The 23,034-nt window shown below is 42.1% G+C and overlaps 1 protein-coding gene across 1 annotated transcript; it reads left to right on the forward strand.

Moving 5' to 3' along the window:
* Positions 1 to 14,244: 14,244 nt before the first annotated feature.
* gatd3 (glutamine amidotransferase class 1 domain containing 3) lies at positions 14,245 to 22,699 on the forward strand. Its single transcript, XM_052523048.1, has 6 exons — positions 14,245 to 14,500; positions 17,592 to 17,644; positions 18,563 to 18,796; positions 18,973 to 19,065; positions 20,612 to 20,767; positions 21,791 to 22,699. Exons 1-6 carry the CDS (start codon positions 14,387 to 14,389, stop codon positions 21,918 to 21,920), a joined length of 780 nt encoding a protein of 259 aa, XP_052379008.1. The 5' UTR covers positions 14,245 to 14,386; the 3' UTR covers positions 21,921 to 22,699.
* Positions 22,700 to 23,034: the final 335 nt, after the last annotated feature.

Here is a 23,034-nt window from a genome sequence, read left to right on the forward strand (position 1 = left end):
GGTTTCTATAGGTGGTTTCTATAGCTTGTTTCTATAGGTGGTTTCTATAGGTGGTTTCTATAGGTGGTTTCTATAGGTGGTTTCTTTGTACAGAAGGATGTGCTCTCAAGATACGAGAAAAAGGTAGTTGCTGATTGTTGATTTTTACATTTGATACACAGTGCTGAAATACATTGGTTAATGTACGGGAAAAGGTTTATTTGGTGTGTGTGTGTGTGTGTGTGTGTGTGTGTGTGTGTGTGTGTGTGTGTGTGTGTGTGTGTGTAGGTGGGGTACTGATTGCTTTAAGGGAACATATCTCCTTTCCTGACTCTCTGTTGCCAAAAGGATGTAAAAATAGCTGGAATGTATCATAGCAGGAAATCCTCTCACAGCCGTGCGTTTCTATCTGTCTGTTTGGGTACAGGAACAGGAACAGGAAGGAACTCAGCCAAGAATGGAGGGAAGAGTCCAACTGAAAGAGAGGACTCTTAGGCTTCCTACACCTGCACTGGCATTCATTCAGTCCTTTACAGTACTTCTCTGGATATGTATTCTAGCCCAGGGATGGGCAACTAGTTTACTTTCTAAATGTGCTAGTTTCTCCTTATGCAAGTCACAGATAGTCAGTCAAATAGCCCAGCTAACATTTTTTTTTTTAGAAGAGTAAGTTAGTTGGCTAGACCATCTAAACTTGTAGTAATCATGGTCGAATTACCGACTGGGGGGCATTGACTTTGTTAGTCACTCACTCAGATATCATATTAAAACTGCAAATAATTCTCTCCACCATGTGTCAAAATGTGTAGAATTGCAGAAAGCTTGCTTTAAAACGGCCACGTTTTCTCTATGCCCCCCATGGCAAAATGTGTGGAATTGCAGAAAACTTGCTTTAAAACGGCCACGTTTTCTCTATGCCCCCCATGGCAAAATGTGTGGAATTGCAGAAAACTAACTTCATAACTGTTAAGAGGGGGGACCATTAAAATGTTGAGCTCACAAGTATGTCAACATGTCCTTTGATTGTTTTTGGTGAAAAGTAGCCTGAACTGTATCATTTATTCTATTTGGGCCCCATATCTATTTTTCATTCTATCAATTCAGACCCATTCATAAACCACATTGTGCAATAATTAAGTGTTAATGCCCGAATAAGACAATGTTAGTCTAAAAGAAATGTGAGATAATGTCTAGACACTTTTTATAGTGGGGATCAAGTTTATAAATTGCCTGGCTGGGCTGATGAGACAGTGGATTAAGGAGTGAGATGGAACATAGTAAATAGACATTTCAACGTCATAGATTTAGCCAGTGTTAACTTGTGAAATAGACACTGGTTGGAAAGCAGTTTTAACCAATCAGCATTCAGGATAAGACCCACCCGTTGTAAAATTATGTAATAAACACAGGTGAACGATCATTGCAACATTCCACTGGGCTTTCCTGAAGCATGAAGCATATGTGACGACCTTCCCACTCTGTCTGCCAAATTCTTTCTCTTTGCCCTTGTTTTCCTTAACAGGATGTAGGTGGGCGGAGCCGGGAGGGTCGTCAGCTAAATGGGACACACCTGGGCTCATGTGTGTCCCAATTTTCTACATTGTATAATTTATAGTGAAGACATCAAAACTATGAAATAACACATATGGAATCATATAGTAACCATCTATCCTATTCAATTCAATGGGCTTTATTGGCATGGGAACCATGTTAACATTGCCAAAGCAAGTGAGGTAGATAATATACAAAAATGAAATAAACAATAAAAATGAACAGTAAACATTACACTCACAGAAGTTTCAAAACAATAAAGACATTACAAATGTCATATTATATATATATATAGAGTTTTGTAACAATGTACAAATGGTTAAAGTACACAAGGGAAAATAAATAAGCATAAATATGGGTTGTATTTACAATGGTGTTTGTACTTCACTGGTTGCCCTTTTCTCGTGGCAACAGGTCACACATCTTGCTGCTGTGATGAAACACTGTGGAATTTCACCCAGTAGATATGGGAGGTTATCATCATTGGATTTGTTTTAGAATTCTTTGTGGATCTGTGTAATCTGAGGGAAATATGTCTCTCTAATATGGCCATACGTTGGACAGGAGGTTAGGAAGTACAGCTCAGTTTCCACCTCATTTTGTGGGCAGTGAGCACATAGCCTGTCTTCTCTTGAGAGCCATGTCTGCCTACGGCGGCCTTTCTCAATCGCAAGGCTATGCTCACTGAGTCTGTACATAGTCAAAGCTTTCCTTAAGTGTGGGTCAGTCACAGTGGTCAGGTATTCTGCGACTGTGTACTCTCTGTTTAGGGCCAGAATGCTATTCTAGTTTGCTCTGTTTTTTTGTTAATTCATTCCAATGTGTCAAGTAATTATCTTTTTGTTTTCTCATGATTTGGTTGGGTCTAATTGTGCTGCTGTCCTGGGGCTCTGTGGGGTGTGTTTGTGTTTGTGAACAGAGCCCCAGGACCAGCTTTCTTAAGGGACTCTTCTCCAGGTTCATCTCTCTGTAGGTGATGGCTTTGTTATGGAAGGTTTGAGAATCGCTTCCTTTTAGGTGGTTGTAGAATTTAACGGCTCTTTTCTGGATTTTGATAATTAGTGGGTATCAACCTAATTCTGCTCTGCATGCATTATTTGGTGTTCTACGTTGCACACGGGGGATTTTTTTGCAGAATTCTGCATGCAGAGTCTCAATTTGGTGTTTGTCTCATTTTGTGAAGTCTTGGTTGGTGAGCAGACACCAGACCTTACAACCATAAAGGGCAATGGGCTCTATGACTGATTCAAGTATTTGTAGCCAGATCCTAATTGGTATGTTGAAATGTATGTTCCTTTTGATGGCATAGAAGGCCCTTCTTGCCTTGTCTCTCAGATCGTTCACAGCTTTGTGGAAGTTACCTGTGGCGCTGATGTTTAGGCCAAGGTATGTATAGTTTTTTGTGTGCTCTTGGGCAACGGTGTCTTGATGGAATTTGTATTTGTGGTCCTGGTGACTGGACCTTTTTTGGAACACCATTATTTTGGTCTTACTGAGATTTACTGTCAGGGCCCAGGTCTGGCAGAATCTGTGCAGAAAATCTAGGTGCTGCTGTAAGCCCTCCTTGGTTGGTGACAGAAGCACCAGATCATCAGCAAACAGTAGACATTTGACATCAGAATCTAGTAGGGTGAGGCAGGGTGCTGCAGACCTTTCTAGTGCCCGCGCCAATTCGTTGATATATAAATCAGATCAAATCAAATATATGTTGAAGAGGGTGGGGCTTAAGCTGCATCCCTGTCTCACCCCATGGGCCTGTGGGAATTTTTTTTGTGTTTTTTGCCAATTTTAACCACACACTTGTTGTTTGTGTACATGGATTTTATAATGTCTTATGTTTTACCCCCAACACCACTTTCCATTAATTTGTAGCAAACCCTCATGCCAAATTGAGTCGAAGGCTTTTTTGAAATCAACAAAGCATGAGAAGACTTTGCCTTTGTTTTGGTTTGTTTGGTTGTTAATTAGGGTGTGCAGGGTGAATACATGGTCTGTCGTACGGTAATTTGGTAAAAAGCCAATTTGACATTTGCTCAGTACATTGTTTTCATTGAGGAAATGTATGAGTCTGCTGTTAATGATAATGCAGAAGATTTTTCCAAGGTTGTTGTTGACGCATATCTCACGGTAGTTATTGGGGTCAAATTTGTCTCCACTTTTGTGGATTGGGGTGATCAGTCCTTGGTTCCAAATATTGGGGAAGATGCCAGAGATGAGGATGATGTTGAAGAGTTTTAGTACAGCCAATTGGAATTTGTTGTCTGTATATTTGACCATTTCATTAAGGATACCATCAACACCACATGCCTTTTTGAGTTTTTTCTTTTGTCCTGTAGCTCATTCAAGGTAATTGGAGATTCCAGTGGGTTCTGGTAGTTTTTAATAGTTGATTCTAAGATTTGTATTTGATCCTGTATATGTTTTTGCTCTTTATTCTTTGTTATAGAGCCAAAAAGATTGGAGAAGTGGTTTACCCATACATCTCCATTTTGGATAGATAATTCTTCGTGTTGTTGTTTGTTTAGTGTTTTCCAATTTTCCCAGAAGTGGTTAGAGTCTATGGATTCTTCAATTACATTGAGCTGATTTCTGACGTGCTGCTCCTTCTTTTTCCGTAGTGTGTTTCTGTATTGTTTTAGTGATTCACCAGAGTGAAGCCATAGACTCAGGTTTTCCAGGTATCTATGTTTTTGGTTGGACAGGTTTCTCAATTTCTTTCTTAGGTTTTTGCTTTCTTCATCAAACTATTTGTCATTGTTGTTCATTTTCTATGTTTTTTTTATTTGAGATGTTTAGATTTGTTAGGGAAGCTGAGAGGTCAAATATACTGTTAAGATGTTCTACTGCCAAGTTTACACTTTCACTATTACAGTGAAACATTTTACCCGGGAAATTGTCTAAAAGGGATTGAATCTGTTGTTGCCCAATTGTTTTTTGGTAGGTTTCCAAACTGCATTCCTTCCATCTATAGCATTTCTTAATGTTACTCAGTTCCTTTGGCTTTGATGCCTCATGATTGAGTATTGCTCTATTCAAGTAGACTGTGATTTTGCTGTGATCTGATAGGGGTGTCAGTGGGCTGACTGTGAACGCTCTGAGAGACTCTGGGTTGAGGTCAGTGATAAAGTAGTCTACAGTACTACTGCCAAGAGATGAGCTATAGGTGTACCTACCATAGGAGTCCCCTCAAAGCCTACCATAGACTATGTACATACCCAGCGTGCGACAGAGCTGCAGGAGTTGTGACCCATTTTTGTTTGTTATGTTGTCATAGTTGTGCCTAGGGGGCATATGGGGGAGGGAATGCTGTCACCTCCAGGCAGGTGTTTGTCCCCCTGTGTGCTGAGGGTGTCAGGTTCTTGTCCGGTTCTGGCATTTAGGTCGCCACAGACTAGTACATGTCCCTGGGCCTGGAAATGATTGATTTCCCCCTCCAGGATGGAGAAGCTGTCTTCATTAAAGTATGGGGATTCTAGTGGGGGAATATAGGTAGCACATATTCTCTGTTAAGATAATTTCCTTTTGAATTTCTAGCCAAATGTAAAATGTTCCTGTTTTGATTAATTTAATGGAGTGAGTTAGGTCTGCTCTATACCAAATTAGCATACCCCCTGAGTCCCTTCCCTGTTTCACACCTGGTAGGTGGATGGGACTACCAGCTCTCTGTAACCTAGAGAGCAACCAGTGGGTCCGTCTCCTCTATACCAGGTTTCTTGCAGGATGACAATGTCTGTATTACCGATTTCTTTGGTGAAGTCCGGGTTCCTGCTCTTTAGGCCAAAGGCAGATGACCTCAGGCCTTGGATATTCCAGGATGATATATGAATGCTTTGTGATCCTGATGGAGTGGCCCAGCGGAACCAACAGTGAAGCCATGGCTCGTCCGAGACAGAAACGGTTGAAGTAAGATAGGATTTTGTTACTCTCATCTGAGGGAGACGTTGCCACATGAGACTCTAGTCTATGGACATCCCAAGGTAGATCACCTTACTAGAAAACCCGGAGACATTACAGGAGCCGGAACTATAGCAGTGGCCAGCATCAGACTTGGAGTTCATAGCCTTTCATCACTGTACTCAGTGCTCATGGGAACTCCACTTGCCTCTCTCCATTTGGCCTTTGGGCTTGTGAGAAGCTGCCATTGCCAGTGGAAAGCACCTCAGGATGACTACAGGAGGGTCAACATTCTGAGACGCAGTCCTGCTGCCTGCGGGCAGGGACACCTCGCATTTTCTCATGCCGAAAAGCCATACTTGAAATGGTTGTTTCTCTCTGTGGGAAGAAGATATGTGTTGTGTACACCCTGCAGAGTAACAAAACAAGATGGCAACCCCAGCTACACACTGCATTGTAATCTAGCTGTTATGTGAGTTTCTAAGGGAAACTAGGATGGTTACTGTCTGTACTGTAAAGTAATGGAACAGAATTGTAGCAAACCCAGCTATATACTGAAACCCTCAGTGTAGTAGAGCTGAGATGTAAGTTTCAAGGGGAAAACTAGCTAGGATGCTTACTGTATGTACTGTGAAGTAATGGAACAGAAACCATTGAGCATCAATCCAGTTTCGCACTGTTGTGAAAAACAGCATAATATATCTGTAATGTGAGTTGCCAGGGGAAACTAGGATGGTTACTATCTTAACTATAAGTGCAACGGGAAACTAGTAACCCAGCTACACACCTCACGGTGTAATAGAGCTGAGATGTGAGTTTCCAAGGGAAACTAGGATAGTTACTGTCTGGACTGAAAAATGGTGTAACAACAACTATTGTAACCCAGCAACTGCGTGAAGAAAACAAACCACCAGTGTAACGTCACTATGGTAACATAAACCCAGCCCTATACTGGTTACTATGGTAACATAAACCCAGCCCAATACTGGTTACTATGGTAACATAAACCCAGCCCAATACTGGTTACTATGGTAACATAAACCCAGCCCAATACTGGTTACTATGGTAACATAAACCCAGTCCAATACTGGAGAATGAAGCTAACACTGTACTATTACTGTGTCTATAGTATACACTGTGCAATTCTGTACGATAGTATAGAACCTACAGTATCTGCCTTAGTCTCATACACTATGTGAAGCAGAGGAGACATGAAGGGCTGAAGCTTTTCTTTGTGGAAAAATAATTAAGCCAACGGTGTAACGTAAATAAGCTACCCAGACTAACTATTTATCAGTATTATAGCTTGGGGGTAAGAAGTTGTTCATAGTCGTTTCGTTTCCAGACTCTGTGCCACCTGCCGTGTGGTAGCAGAGAGAATAGTCTACGACTTGGATGGCTGGAGTCTTTGACAATTTTTTCAGAGCCTTCCTCTGACACCGGCTGGTGCAGAGGTCCTGCATGGCAGGGAGCTTGGCCCCAGTACATCACTACCGTCTGTAGTGCCTAACTCACAAGGGGGAATTAGAACGCTGATTATGTCTTTGGTTTCTCTCCCTCGAAAAACAGATGACAAAAAAAGATTACAAACTGGCTTTATTTACTAGTGTGGAAAGACTGATAGCCTCTCGGTATAAAGAGGGTTTATGATGTCCTTTTTTGCTGATGTGAAGAAGAAACTGAATGAGAGCCCAGCAAGGATACGGACGGAAAAATATTGCCCATATTTTCAAGAGCTGAGCTATTTAATTAATGTGTTCTTTTTGATGAAATATACTAGTTTATTTAACCAATTTAATGTATTAATTTAGACTTGGCCTATTTAATATGCTATTTTGCAGAATAAAGCTGAGTGACTCACTCATCTGTGGGTTTGGATCATAATAAATAATTATTTTGCAGAATAAAGATAATAAATAAGGGAGAAGGAAAGTCATTAGTTAAAAAATGCTGACCATTTGGAACACAACAAATACAATAATAATAGTACAGCCAAGATTTAAAAACCGTTACCTTCCCGATTTGCTTTAGCCAACATGTTGGAGTTCATTTATTATTTCATTATTTTATTTCTTTGTAACTTCTATTTATAACCCAAATGCTTGAATGAAATTATCAGACCAAAAGATGAGGACACAACAGTTCACCTGACACAAAGACTAAAGTTGAACATTCATAACTCAATATCCCAGGCCTGATTTGCCCTGACAGAAATGCATCAACCCCTTTGCAAATGTGCAAATTTATTATAATCCACATAATAATTAAAACAACCTTATAGTAGGTCATAATTTATATACCGTATGTCAATAGAACGAAGCATACAGTATTTGTTTTTATTTGAGGAGTGGTTAAAAAACAAGTTTTAATGACTCCAACCTACATGTATGTAAACTTTTTTTCTTCTTTACTAGGCAAGTCGGTTAAGAACAAATTCTTATTTACAATGACTACCCAGACGACGCCAGGGCCAATTGCGCGCCACCCTACGGGACTCCAAATCACAGCCGGTTGTGATACAGCCTGGATTCCAACCAGGGTGTCTGTAGTGATGCCTGAAGCACTGCCTCAGACCGCTGTGTCACTCGGGAGCCCTTCAACATCTTTGTGTTTTCCTTTAAGAAAATAATGGTAAAAACTAGATGGAATAGATGTGCTCAAGGATGCCCTCTGGTGTTCAACAACAAAACAGCAGGATTAGTCAGGAGCCTATATAACAGCCGCTATACATTTCAGTGCCATACTTGTATTTAGTTACCTGTTAGAGGTAAGATTGTAGCGAGCAGGAGTTAGGAGTTTGATAGTTACTCATGACCAACTCTCCTTGCGTGCAGGATGATGAGGTTTACAAAGTTGGGGAGCCCAACACCAACCTGGAAGGGTAAACCAAACCTCTGAAGGAAGAGATAATAATAATAATAATAATATATGCCATTTAGCAGACGCTTTTATCCAAAGCGACTTACAGTCATGTGTGCATACATTCTACGTATGGGTGGTCCCGGGATCGAACCCACTACCCTGGCGTTACAAGCGCCATGCTCTACCAACTGAGCTACAGAAGGACCACTATGGGAGTGGGAGTGAAGGGCCCTATCCACGCTGACTTCATGTGTCAGGACCACAACATCGCTCACATCATTACAGGTTCATGTGGGACCTATACTCACATACAGGTTACTATGTACAGGTTCAGTTCCAGTACCATATTTACAATGTACAGGGATACTGGAGCGGTACAGGTAGATACATGTATATATATCTAGGGGTAAGGTGACGAGCCTTCAGGATGTGAGTGTGCGTGTGTGTAGAGTCAGTGTAAATATGTGTGCAAGCAAATTAAATGTGTGTGTGTGTGTGTGTGTGTGTGTGTGTGTGTGTGTGTGTGTGTGTGTGTGCGTGTGCGTGCGTGTGCGTGCGCGTGCGCGCATGCGCGTGTGTGTGTGCATTGGAGTGTCAGAATGCGTCAGGGTGTAGACTCCTGTGAGTATTCATAGAGACAGTACACAAATACAGTACAAGGGTCAACAGATCCTGTTTGCTATTTAGCAACAAGTCTTATGGCTTGAGGATAGACGCTGTTCAGGAGCCTGTTGGTGTCAGACTTGATACACCTGTACCACTTTCCATGCCTTGAGATAGAAGCTGTTTTTCAGTCTCTCGGTCCCAGCTTTGATGCACCTGTACTGACCTCGCCTTCTGGATGATAGTGGGGTGAACAGGCAGTGGCTCGGGTGGTTGATGTCCTTGATGATCTTTATGGCCTTCCTGTGACATCTGGTGGTGTAGGCGTCCTGGAGGGCAGGTAGTTTGCCCCCGGTGATGCGTTGTGCAGACCTCACTACCCTCTGGAGAGCCTTACGGTTGTGGGCGGAGCAGTTGCCGTACTAGGCGGTGATACAGCCCGACAGGATGCTCTCGATTGTGCATCTGTAGAAGTTTGTGAGTGCTTTTGGTGACAAGCCGAATTTCTTCAGCCTCCTGAGGTTGAAGAGGCGCTGCCGCGCCTTCTTCACGATGCTGTCTGTGTGGGTGGACCAATTCAGTTTGTCTGTGATGTGTATGCCGAGGAACTTAAAACGTACTACTCTCTCCACTACTGTTCCATCGATGTGGATCGGGGGTGTTCCCTCTGCTGTTTCCTGAAGTCCACAATCATCTCCTTAGTTTTGTTGACGTTGAGTGTGAGGTTATTTTTAACCTGTTGGGGCTAGGGGGCAGCATTTTCACTTTTGGATGAAAGGCGTGCCCAGAGTAAACTGCCACCTACTCCCAGATGGGAATATATGCACGTTGTTATTACTGGTGGATAGCAAACACTCTGAAGTTTCTAAAACTGTTTGAGTGATGTCTGTGAGTATAACATAACTCATATGGCAGGCAAAAACCTGAGAAGAAATCCAAACAGGAAGTGAGACCTCGATATTGAAAACAGCCATTTGAAGTCCAGCTTAGATATGGATGTTTATGCACTTCCTAGGGTTTCCACAAGATGTCACCGTCTTTAGATTCTGGTTGTATGATTCTACTATAAAGGTCAGATTATCCGGACCTTCCTTTCACACCTCCTGATATAGAGGTCCTGGATGGCAGGGAGCTCGGTCCCAGTGATGTACGGGTTGTAGAGCCTGTAGTGATGTCTGCACCACCCTCTGTAGCGCCATGCAATTCAGGCGGTGCTGTTGCCATACCAAGCTGTGATGCAGCCAGGCAAGATGCTCTTAATGGTGCAGCTGTAGAGCTTTGGGGATTTGAGGGCCCATGCCAAACCTTTTTAGCCTCCTGTGGGGGAAGAGGCATTGTTGCGTGTGTGTGGACCATTTAAAGTCCTTAGTGATTTGGAGGAAGTTCCGAGGAACTTTAAGCTCTCAACACGTTCCACTGCAGCCCCGTCTACGTGGATGGGGGCAAGCTCGCCCCACCATTTCTTGAAGTTGTCTTGGGTCTAAGGTGTCTGGGATGCTGGAGTTGATGTGTGCCATAACCAGCCTCTCAAAGCACTTCATGATTACAGATGTGAGTGCTACAGGGTGGTAGTCATTGTGGCATGAAGCCTTAGAGTTCTTAGGAACAGGAATGATGGTGGTCATCTTGAGATGAGGGGATTACAGACTGGGATAAGGAGAGGTTGGAAATGACAGTGTTGATGCCTGCCATGCTCTAAGAAGACGCAGTGGAATACCGTCCGGCCCTGAGGCTTTTACGAGTGTTGACCTGATTAAAGAGAGATCCTCTGGGTCGGTAGGGGCCCTCACGCGCAGCACGGTGTTGTTATAGTCGAAAAATGAATACAATTCAATGTATTGAGTTCTTCTGGTAGAGAGGCATCGTTAGGGCAGATCCGGGTCTTCATTTGTAATTAGTAATGGACTGTAGTCCCTGCCACGTGCGCCAGAGCCTGTGTAATATGATTCCACCAAGGGAGGCTGGTGAGAGGAGCTATAGGAGGACAGGATCATTGTAATGGCTGGAAAGGAAACCGCCACTGTGGGAACAACATCACCGATGCATTTCCTAATGAGGCTGGTGACGGAGGTGGTTAGCTCTGAACATATCAGCAGTCCTGCAGCATAATCTCTGATTCTGATCACCGTTTCTCAACGGAGCGAGTAACGGGTACTTCCTGTTTGAGTGTCTGCTTCTAAACAGGAAGCAGGAGTACAGAGTCATGATATGATTGGCCGAATGGGGGGATGAGGGAGGGCCTTGTATGCTTGCTTGTAGGTAGAATATCAGGACCTTATCACCCCTAGTGGTGTTGGAGACGTGTTAATGTAAATTGGGCCTCAAGTGTTGTAATGACGTGGAATTACATTTGCAGGTGTAACGGATGTGAAATGGCTAGCTAGTTAGCGGTGGTGAACGCTAGTAGCATTTCAATCGGTGACGTCACTCGCTCTGAGACCTTGAAGTAGGGGTTCCCCTTGCTCTGCAAGGGCCGCGGCTTTCGTGGAGCGATGGGTAACGATGCTTCGTGGGTGTCAGTTGTTGATGCGTGCAGAGGGTCCCTGGTTCGAGCCCGGGTATGGGCGAGGGGACGGTTTAAAGTTATACTGTTACACAGGCCACTAGAAAAGAAAAGCAGAGTTTTTTTCTTGCGAGTTTTCCAGCTTGTTTATAGCCTCGTACAGTTTGTTACGTGCCAGCTTGTTTATAGCCTCGTACAGTTTGTTACGTGCCAGCTTGTTTATAGCCTCGTACAGTTTGTTACGTGCCAGCTTGTTTATAGCCTCGTACAGTTTGTTACGTGCCAGCTTGTTTATAGCCTCGTACAGTTTGTTAAGTGCCAGCTTGTTTATAGTTACAGTTTGTTACGTGCCAGCTTGTTTATAGCCTCGTACAGTTTGTTACGTGCCAGCTTGTTTATAGCCTCGTACAGTTTGTTACGTGCCAGCTTGTTTATAGCCTCGTACAGTTTGTTACGTGCCAGCTTGTTTATAGCCTCGTACAGTTTGTTACGTGCCAGCTTGTTTATAGCCTCGTACAGTTTGTTAAGTGCCAGCTTGTTTATAGCCTCGTACAGTTTGTTACGTGCCAGCTTGTTTATAGCCTCGTACAGTTTGTTACGTGCCAGCTTGTTTATAGCCTCGTACAGTTTGTTAAGTGCCAGCTTGTTTATAGCCTCGTACAGTTTGTTACAGCTTGTTTATAGCCTTACAGTTTGTTAGTGCCAGCTTGTTTATAGCCTCGTACAGTTTGTTACGTGCCAGCTTGTTTATAGTTTATAGCCTCGTACAGTTTGTTACGTGCCAGCTTGTTTATAGCCTCGTACAGTTTGTTAAGTGCCAGCTTGTTTATAGCCTGCCAGCTTGTTTATAGCCTCGTACAGTTTGTTAAGTGCCAGCTTGTTTATAGCCTCGTACAGTTTGTTAAGTGCCAGCTTGTTTATAGCCTCGTACAGTTTGTTAAGTGCCAGCTTGTTTATAGCCTCGTACAGTTTGTTAAGTGCCAGCTTGTTTATAGCCTCGTACAGTTTGTTAAGTGCCAGCTTGTTTATAGCCTCGTACAGTTTGTTAAGTGCCAGCTTGTTTATAGCCTCGTACAGTTTGTTAAGTGCCAGCTTGTTTATAGCCTCGTACAGTTTGTTACGTGCCAGCTTGTTTATAGCCTCGTACAGTTTGTTAAGTGCCAGCTTGTTATTTTTCTTGTCCTTAAGTGGAATGTCTACTACGTTCATGTTAACAGCTTAAAAACTCCCGTGGGGAGGTAGAATTCATCTGACCATAAGGTAATACAGGACAGGTGAAAAATGCATTGATGGATCTGATGTTAAAAAGTTTTTGACGTTTATAAAAAGTTATATCGGATACAGTTAGTGAAAATACAAGTAAAAATAAATGCCAAAAAAGTATCACAAAATAGCAGAGAGCTCGCAAAACGGAGGTCATACAGTATGCCGCCATGCTTCGCCATATTTCGTTTATGTTGAGCGGACCTGATACGATACCTAATCGAATAACTTTTTAAAACATTACAGTAATTATCGCCAATAAACTATTTTAAATATCTTCCAGGTACACTTATGTGAAACAAAATATATTTTTTTACCTTCAGGTTACTAATAAAAGGTCACGCTGACACAGACACAAAACCTATTGTTGTATTTTCATGACATGATAGCTAAAATAATTCTGTCAAATAAGTATTTCACTGCATGACCTTGCTGAAACATGCCATGCCAGGTGTCACATTTGGTGACCACTCTCAAAAGCGTCATGACAGCAACACTAGCTGGATGCTAACCACATTAAGACTTCCGGTTTCGGGATTCTGCCTTCAAAATAAAAGTTTTACAATAAAACCATGGCGAATGCTAGAGACCTCTAGTGGCCAAAGGGGCGTCTTAGCATTGGCATCGCCATTGAGGGCTTCCACCACTTTAATGAAGCCAACTGGGTGGGACTTCCAACTTAATTGGCTGATCCCTCTTGGTGACCCTGTTGCAGTCATGTCCAACCGGGTCATCAGGAGAAATCAGCCAATCGGTAAGAAGAAAATTGACTACTTCAAAATGGAGATTACCTCAATGGTGCTACCCATGCTGTCACAGAGGCTATAATGGCACAGAGTCCTCTATATCAATTGGTAAAACGCTATGCAATATTTTTTGCAGCTTTGCATAGTACACAATGTTACAAATGATGTAAATATATACAGTACCAGTCAAACGTTTATACACACCTACCCATTCCAGGGTTTTTCTTTATTTGTGTTAATCTGCAAAATTGTAATTATTCGCCTACCTCCTCATGCGTTTTGCACACAATGTATATAGACTCTCTTTTTTTCTACTGTGTTATTGACTTGTTAATTGTTTACTCCATGTGTAACTCTGTGTTGTTGTCTGTTCACACTGCTATGCTTTATCTTGGCCAGGTCGCAGTTGTAAATGAGAACTTGTTCTCAACTAGCTTACCTGGTAGAATAAAGGTAAAAAAAAAAGAATTGTACTATTTTCTACATTGTAGACTAATAGTGAAGACATCAAAACTATGAAGCACATATGGAAATCATGTAGTAACCAACAAAGTGTTATATATATATATATATTCTACAGACCATACTGAGTACTCCCCTCCCCACTTTTACAGAATCATTATTTCTCTATAAGCCAATATGTAATAAATATATAGTGATTTGGGGGCATTTATTTGACGTTGGAACGTGTTTTAAAATCCCAAATTAATCCACATTTCAGTTAAATATGAACAAATGAGTCGTTGTTAATGTTTAGACATTTTAATGTTTATTTTTATTTTTTCATACATCATTAATAAATACAGGTTAATGACACTTTTCTAATTTACGTGAGGGACTGTTAATTTGTACGTTTCCGAAATTCCGTTACCCGGAAGTACTATTTTATTTTCGCTGTCGAGACGCTGATTCCACTGTCCGGCATCTTGTGCGCGTTTGTCAAAAGGGGTCCCTGTCTGGTTTATGTACAACTCTGTAGTCAACAATGTTTGCTTTAAGATCACTAGCATTTAAATCGGTTCCATTCCCAGGGAAATCACAGTTGGTAAACTCGGGGCTTCACACCAGTGCCAGATGGAGCGGTGCAAAAGTTGCAGTTGTAAGTAAACCTGGATCAGATATAGTGTGTCGAGTAGTGGGCTACGTGATTAATGTTTGCCAAGTCAGTTCTGACCAGTTGCAGGTAGTATCGGAAATCCCTATCTGAGTAATCACTCAACTACACTCTTATATTGCGGTGTTGTTGAGTTTTGATAAATGGTCGCAACATTGAGTCAATCAGTCGCTTGCCGTTTTCAACGCTAGTATTTACACACTAAGGTTGATAGGAATTAACCTGCAAAGCCAGAAATGAAATACAATGTCATTTCAAGTCACCCTGCAGATTCTTCTTCTTCGATGTGGTTTAACGGCAGTTGTCATCCAATAAATGTTGCGTTAACTGCCACCTACTAGACTGGGGTATAACTCGTATGCTTTGCATAATTAAACAAAATTAAAATAAATACCATACTCCACTATTTAAATATAGTTATATAGTCCTACTTCATGCCAACAGTCTGAAAGGATGGGACACACCCTGTAACTCTTCTGATGTCAAGTCTCACACACCCAAATACCTCTCTGCAGCTGCCACCACAACCTCTATGTTCATAACCTCGAACTGTTCCATCCCTGCAGTACAGTTGATAACCGTTACTATAATTGCCTAAAATCTAATCTAACATGCTGACCAGACCGGACACGTTGCGTGCGCGAGCGTCGCAAAATACATTTAGAAATCCATGTTATTCAATTATTGCTCGTGCACGTCAACGAGCGGCTGCGCGCGCCATTGTGCAAAAAATTATTTTGTCCCGCGCGATCACCACAAGCAGGTAAAAATATCAAAACAAACTCTGAACCAATTACATTAATTTGTGGACAGGTCAAAAACCATTAAACAGTCATGGCAATTTAGCTAGTTAGCTTGCTGTTGCTAGGTAATTTGTCCTGGGATATAAACATTGAGTTGTTATTTTACCTGAAATGCACAAGGTCCTCTACTCCGACAATTAATCCACACATAAAACGGCCAACCGAATCGTTTCTAGTCATCTCTCCTCCTTCCACGATTTTTCATCTTTGAACTTATATGGTGATTGGCATCTACGCTTTCATAGTATTACCACGACGACCGGCTAAACAGTTCGTCTTTCAATCACCCACGTGGGTATAACCAATTAGGGGATGGCACGGTGGATACCTGCTTCTATAAACCAATGAGGAGATGGCACGGTGGGTACCTGCTTCTATAAACCAATGAGGGGATGGGAGAGGCGGGACTTGCAGCGCGATCTGCATCAGAAAAAGAACTTTGTCGGGGAAAGACTGAACATCAAAACAACAGACAATGACTCTTCTGTTTTACCACATACGCCACCCTGTCTGAGTCGCATCATAAACACCGGGAATCTTTCCCTTCAGCTGGTCAGCTTTCACGTTTACCTCTACCCCAGTAATCACTCCTTTCAATGGCACCCTTTTCTTGAGAGCAAAACAATTCACACCCCCCTCCCTCCATTAGTTTAACACCTGCTCCCTCTGACCAGCAGAAACACAAACAATTATCACAAGACCTCTTCTGAGTTACCCTCACCGATTCCACAGCACCCAACTCTTGTTTTCACCCTGAAACCACAAATGGATCAGCCAAAAGGCAAGAGTCCACTTTTTTTCTCCAAAAACGTCACTCCTACTGTCAGACTATTCTTCATCCTGACCCTTGGTTACAAGCCTCGGGCTATGAGAACTTCACCACACCCGACCGACCACCTCCGATACTTCCACTTCCTCTTTAACTCTGTCTGCTTACATGTTCTGCCATTCTTTAACAAACCATCTCCCTCACTTCCCCCATCATGTTTACCCGACTCACCGTCTTCCTCCCTCTATCGTTTAGATGACCTCTGCCTCCCTTTTCCTCCTCCGTATTCCAAGTATAACTATCTACGTATGATAATACTGCACTTCTGACATACTTCTTGTTCTTGTCTTGTCAAGGGATGCCATTTTAACCGGCTGTCACAATCAGCACGAACGCCTCGGGATGTCCACCCTGCCGATTGTCTGTAGGGTTGGTCCTTATGCAGAGGGAACCATTTAAAAAAACAAAAAAAAAACAAACATCTAATAGAACCTAAACCAACTTTCCAAACTTCCTCTCAGCTCATATCAAAATAAAAGTCCTGCAAGTGCCATGCCTGCACACAAAAAAGCAAGAACTTGTGGGGGACTTTTTTATTTTGACATGAGGTAAGCAGAGCGGAACTGACCATGCTGACGAACTGCAGACCCACGTTTGGAAATTCTGTTAAATTAGACACTACATGAATGTACTTTAAAAAAAAAATGTATTCCCCCCTGCATAAGAACCAAGCCTACAGTCAGTCGACAGAGTAAGTTGAAACTGATTGTTATTTAACTTCTGGCTTCAGGCGGACTACAACATTTTTTTTTTGCAAGCTTGTGCAGAGTCGGTCCTCTGCACCCCGAGAGGCACATTTAGGTTTCTGCACTGCACAGCTGTTTCAAATAACCAACTCATCATCAAAATGGTCAATTCTGAAAAGGCTTAGGCTTACCTGCACCTATGTTTTTGTCGTCTACAACTGCGATTCATACTTTGAATAAAAACTTTTCTAGAATCTACTTTATCCTCATTGTGTTAATCAACTGGAGACTTAACAGCTTGTATATGATAAATGTTTTTATTAAAAGTATGAATTTCAGCGGAAGGACTGCAGTTGTACAGGACAAACATTGGTACAGGTAAGCGTTTTTCAGAATTTGCAATTTGCTCTGGCGGACATTCCTGCAGTCGGCATGCCAATGCACGCTCCCTCAGAACTTAAAACATCTGTGGCATTGTGTTGTGTGACACACTGCACGTTTTAGATTGGCCTTTTTTATTGTCTCCCAGCACAAGGTGCACCTGTGTAATGATCATGCTGTTTAATGGAAAATGTCTGGGATCTTTTTATTTCAGCTCATGAAACATGGGACCGACACTTTAAATGTTGCGCTTTATATTTTTGTTCAGTATAGTTTAGTTCTTGGGAGTTGATCTAGTTTTGCATTCATTTCCCATAAGATGATCAATAATTTCTTATGAAGTGAACGTGTCATATTAATGTGAGTCATGTTAACAGGTGCTGTCTGGCTGTGGTGTGTATGACGGAACAGAAATCCACGAAGCATCTGCGTGAGTCTATTGTAGTAGTCCTATTTCCATTCTATTCCAAGCCTGTCTTACACTATACAACATCCTATTGTATTAGTCCTATTTCCATTCTATTCCAAGCCTGTCTTACACTATACAACATCCTATTGTAGTAGTCCTATTTCCATTCTATTCCAAGCCTGTCTTACACTATACAACATGCTATTGTAGTAGTCCTATTTCCATTCTATTCCAAGCCTGTCTTACACTATACAACATGCTATTGTAGTAGTCCTATTTCCATTCTCAAGCCTGTCTTACACTATACAACATGCTATTGTAGTAGTCCTATTTCCATTCTATTCCAAGCCTGTCTTACACTATACAACATCCTATTGTAGTAGTCCTATTTCCATTCTATTCCAAGCCTGTCTTACACTATACAACATCCTATTGTAGTAGTCCTATTTCCATTCTATTCCAAGCCTGTCTTACACTATACAACATGCTATTTACTTGCTTACACTGTCTTACACAACATGCTATTTACTTGCTTGACAAGATGGCTAAAACATACATCTTAAAAATGATTATAATGTTTTTTAATTGAACGTTTTAACTAGTTTATTCCAGGTGTAACTCTGTTGTTGTTTGTGTCGAATTGCTACTGCGATCTTGGCCAGGTCGCAGTTGTAAATGAGAACTTGTTCTCACCTGGTTAAATAAAGGTGAAATAAAAAATTAAAACATTAAAAATAGGCAAGTCAGTTAAGAACATTTTCCTATTTACATTGACTGCCTACACCGGCCAAGCCCGGACGCCGCTGGGCTCTATGCGCCAGTCGCCTGTGAGAAGTGGGCCAGCAGGAGGTGGCGTCTAGCCTGATGCACACGGTGAACAAGAGGTGCTACATCATTCTCTCTGATGTGATGTTGTGTGTGTGTGTGTGTGTGAGACAGGATCCTGGTGCACCTGAGCAGGGGCGGGGCCGAGGTGCAGATGTACGCCCCTGACGTGTCCCAGATGCATGTCATCGACCACGGGAAAGGGGTGCCAGTTGAGAACGAGTCCAGGAACGTCTTATCAGAGTCCGCACGCATCGCTAGGGGCAACGTCACAGATCTCGCCAAACTCAGCGTTGGCGACCATGACGCCATCATCTTCCCAGGGGGCTTTGGGGCAGCAAAAAACCTGTAGGTGGAACAGCGTTGTCATACCACGTTGTTAAAAAAAACAACCACCGTTAATTCATATCATTCATGTTTAAGTATACCTGCTGTACAAACACTTTGAGCTTCTGCAAGGGCATCTCAATGTTTCTGTCTCTGTACCCCTCAGACGGATCTGTTTTGCTTGTCTTGTGTGGCAGGTCGACGTTTGCCGTGGACGGTCCAGACTGCAAGATCAACACAGATGTGGAGCGTGTCCTGAAGGACTTTCATAAGGCAGGCAAACCTATCGGGTCAGTGCTGTCGTCGTGTGTAAAACTGTGCTTGTTTGGGGATTGAGCTCGGATAACCCAGACCCCAAAAAATATTGTGTAATCTGGTCAGATGCTTGATTTATATTTACGTAGTCTGTCCAAGAGCGACTAGGATCGAGTGCCCCTTGTAAATGAATACCTTTTGGGTGTATCTCAATCGTTTTAAAGTGGCTTCATATTCTTGTATCCTTTCCTTCCATTCACACTCATTTGAAGTTAAGCAGTCAGATGGATAGAATGCGGAAAGGAATGAAAGGTGTTTTAGAAAACTACCATCTGATATCAGTTTGTGCTCTCGGTTAAGACGAGGATTCTAGTATCCCTAACTGGTTGTATAAATGAGGAAGAGTTATTTTATTTATTGTGTTTTTTTTTATATAACCTTTATTTAATCAGGTTTAATCGGTCATCGTATATTTGTTTTAACCAGTATCAGGGAGTCATGCTGAGACCAAGGTCTCTTTCACAGATGAGCCCTGAATTACAGAAATTATAGAAAATACTCATATCAAAAAAATAAATCCAAAATGCAAACAGATTCCTAAAAAAACACAGTCCAGATTCCAAAAACACAGTCCTAAAAAACCCATTCATCAGTAATACGGTCCTCAATCAGCCTTCTGAATGGACCTAGAGGCACCAGAACATCACATTCATCAGTAATAAGGTCCTCAATCAGCTTTCTGAATGGACCTAGAGACACCAGAACATCACATTCATCAGTAATAAGGTCCTCAATCAGCTTTCTGAATGGATCTAGAGGCACCAGAACATCACATTCATCAGTAATAAGGTCCTCAATCAGCTTTCTGAATGGACCTAGAGACACCAGAACATCACATTTTAAGAACATTTTGAAGATTGTTCCAGAAATGGGGTGCGAAAAACAAAAAGCTGAATTATCTAACTGATGAGTTACCCATCCCTGAGACCAGGTTAGCTTTTTGTGTCATGAATCTTGTTCTGAAGGCAGCGCTGCATAGTGGCATTAGCTAGCACAGCCACAAAGTCATACAATCATACAATACAATTGTAAACCTGGCCTTAACCACCCTGCTAGCCTTAACCACCCTGCTAGCCTTAACCACCCTGCTAGCCTTAACCACCCTGCTAGCCTTAACCACCCTGCTAGCCTTAACCACCCTGCTAGCCTTAACCACCCTGCTAGCCTTAACCACCCTGCTAGCCTTAACCACCCTGCTAGCCTTAACCACCCTGCTAGCCTTAACCACCCTGCTAGCCTTAACCACCCTGCTAGCCTTAACCACCCTGCTAGCCTTAACCACCCTGCTAGCCTTAACCTCCCTGCTAGCCTTAACCACACTGCATATTATTTTAGTTTTCAATCTGCGTATAGTAGCTCATATGCCTAAAGGTTAGTAATGATGTTCGGTAAAGTGGGAGTTTTTGCAAAAATAATTTATAAATTAAAACCTATCAATGTGACACCAGAGGGGCCAACCTCTAAACTAAGCTAGTCACATGGAATTAGTACATTGTCCTAACCTGGCTATATTTAACCTAGGTTGTGCTGTATCTCTCCTGTGTTGGCTGCCAAGCTGCTTCCTGGGGTAGAGGTGACGGTGGGGCACGAAGAGGAGAAGGGGGGCAAGTGGCCCTATGCTGGCACTGCTGGGGCTATTAAGGCTCTGGGAGCCAAGCACATCGTCAAGGAGGTCACCATATCCTTTCACATGCTGGATTATAAATACTGAACACAAATATAAACGCAACACGCATGTATTTCACATGACTGGGAATACAGATGTGCTTCTGTTGCTCACAGATACCTTTTAAAAGAAGGTAGAGGAGTGGATCAGAAGACCAGTCAGTATCTGGTGTGACCCACCATTTACCTCATGCAGCGCGACACATCTCCTTCACATAGAGATGATCAGGCTGTTGATTGGTGGCCTGTGGAATGTTGTCCCACTCCTCTTCAATGGCTGTGCGATGTTGGCGGCTACTTGAACACGCTGTCGTACACGTCGATCCAGAGCATCCCAAACATGCTCAATAGGTGACGTGTCTGATGAGTATGCAGGCCATGGAAGAACTGGGACATTTTCAGCTTCCAGGAATTGTGTACTGATCGTTGAGACATGGGTCCGTGGTGGCGGATGAATGGCACGACAATGTGCCGCAGGATCTTGTCACGGTATATCTATGCATTCAAATTGCCACCGATAAAATGCAATTGTGTTTGTTGTTATCTACCTGTTATCTTACTGTTGACATCAGCAATTAAACACGTTTAAGGTCATTTGACATAACCTTTGATAGACGATGGCGCTTGCAATAAGTGGGTTAAACTCCCATATGTTATAAATGTTTTATTTAACTAGGAAAGTCAGCTAAGAACAAAATCTTATTTACAATGACAGCCTACTGGGGGAACAGTGGGTTAACTGCCTTGTTCAGGGGCAGAACGACAGACCTTGTCAGCTCGGGGATTCGATCCAGCAACCTTTCGGTTACTGGCTCAATGCTCTAACCACTCTAGGCTACCTGCTGCTCCAATTGTAAGCATGTTAAATATTACATATATTACAACATTTGTCAAAGGCAATGTGAAAAGTATGTTACAAAGTTACTGCACTGCAGCTGAAAGTGAATATGTAATTTAAGCTGTTTTGACGTGTGCTTTTGATTAGCCTCTGTAATCCCTGTCTCTGTGTGTGACCCTTGACCCCGAGTGTCATCACGAGGCCCACGTAGACCAGAAGAACAAGGTGGTGACATCACCAGCCTTCATGTGTGAGACCCAGGTCCACCTGATCTTCGACGGCATCGGCGCCATGGTAACCAACGTCCTCAAACTCAGTGGAAAGTGAAAGAGCAGAACCCACAATAGTTTATAATTAAATATTGTACCAAATAGCAATGTTGTCCAACTCAAATCCACTTCACCAGTAAACTATATCGAAGGAGTGTGCTCGTTATGTGGTTTTACAGCTCTCAACAAAGTATTTGTCAAAAGCTTTAGATTTAGATTTTATTATATGTGCCAGTATTCAATAGAAGTAATTATTTTGTATGTTTTTGCTGGAAATCTAGAGAATATGAATTTATTATAATAATAAACTACTTTATTCTGCTAACTAGATACAGGTTCATTTCCCTGTTATAGGAATGGAATGGAATTCTGGAGTTGTAATTTAGAGAAGCACTACTAGTTCCTGTATTGTCCAGCAGAGGGCGCTAACAGGTCACTCAGTTTTAAATGCAAACGTGTTTGAGGTTCCTCTCTCTCATTCAAAGATTCAGAGCAGGTGTACGAATTTATTAACTTTAAAATCATCAGTGTTTCTAGGCGAATAAGCTATAAATATCTCAAATGCTGAAAACAGATAATTTTTTAAATTTTTTTATTCAGCATTTCATTCAGACTTGAGACAACTTGCGCTAAGGAAAGGCAGTGTTTAGAGAATGCCTTTACTTGCCTGGAGTCATATATGTTGTCATTGAATTCATGTCTGTGGAATAAAGACATGTCAGTGAACTCATCATGTCTGTGGAATAAAGACATGTCAGTGAACTCATCATGTCTCTGGAATAAAGAGATGTCAGTGAACTCATCATGTCTGTGGAATAAAGAGATGTCGTCAGTGAACTCATGTTTTATTTATTTAACCTTTATTTAACTAGGCAAGTCAGTTAAGAACACATTCTTATTTCTCATGACGGCCTACCTAGAGGCCTCCTGCGGGGCTGGGATAAAAAAAAAAAAAAACACTAATCTAAATACAGGACAAAACACACATGACAAGAGAGACAACACTACATAAAGAGAGACCTAAGAAAACAACATAGCAAGGCAGCAACAGATGAAAACACAGCATGGTAGCAGCACAAAACATGGTCCAAACATTTGGCACAGACAACAGCACACAATTCAAATGACAACAATACAAACAAAGCAGCCACAACTGTCAGTAAGAGTGTCAA

Source organism: Oncorhynchus keta, chromosome 7 (assembly GCF_023373465.1).
Source record: "Oncorhynchus keta strain PuntledgeMale-10-30-2019 chromosome 7, Oket_V2, whole genome shotgun sequence".
Taxonomy (NCBI): domain Eukaryota; kingdom Metazoa; phylum Chordata; class Actinopteri; order Salmoniformes; family Salmonidae; genus Oncorhynchus; species Oncorhynchus keta.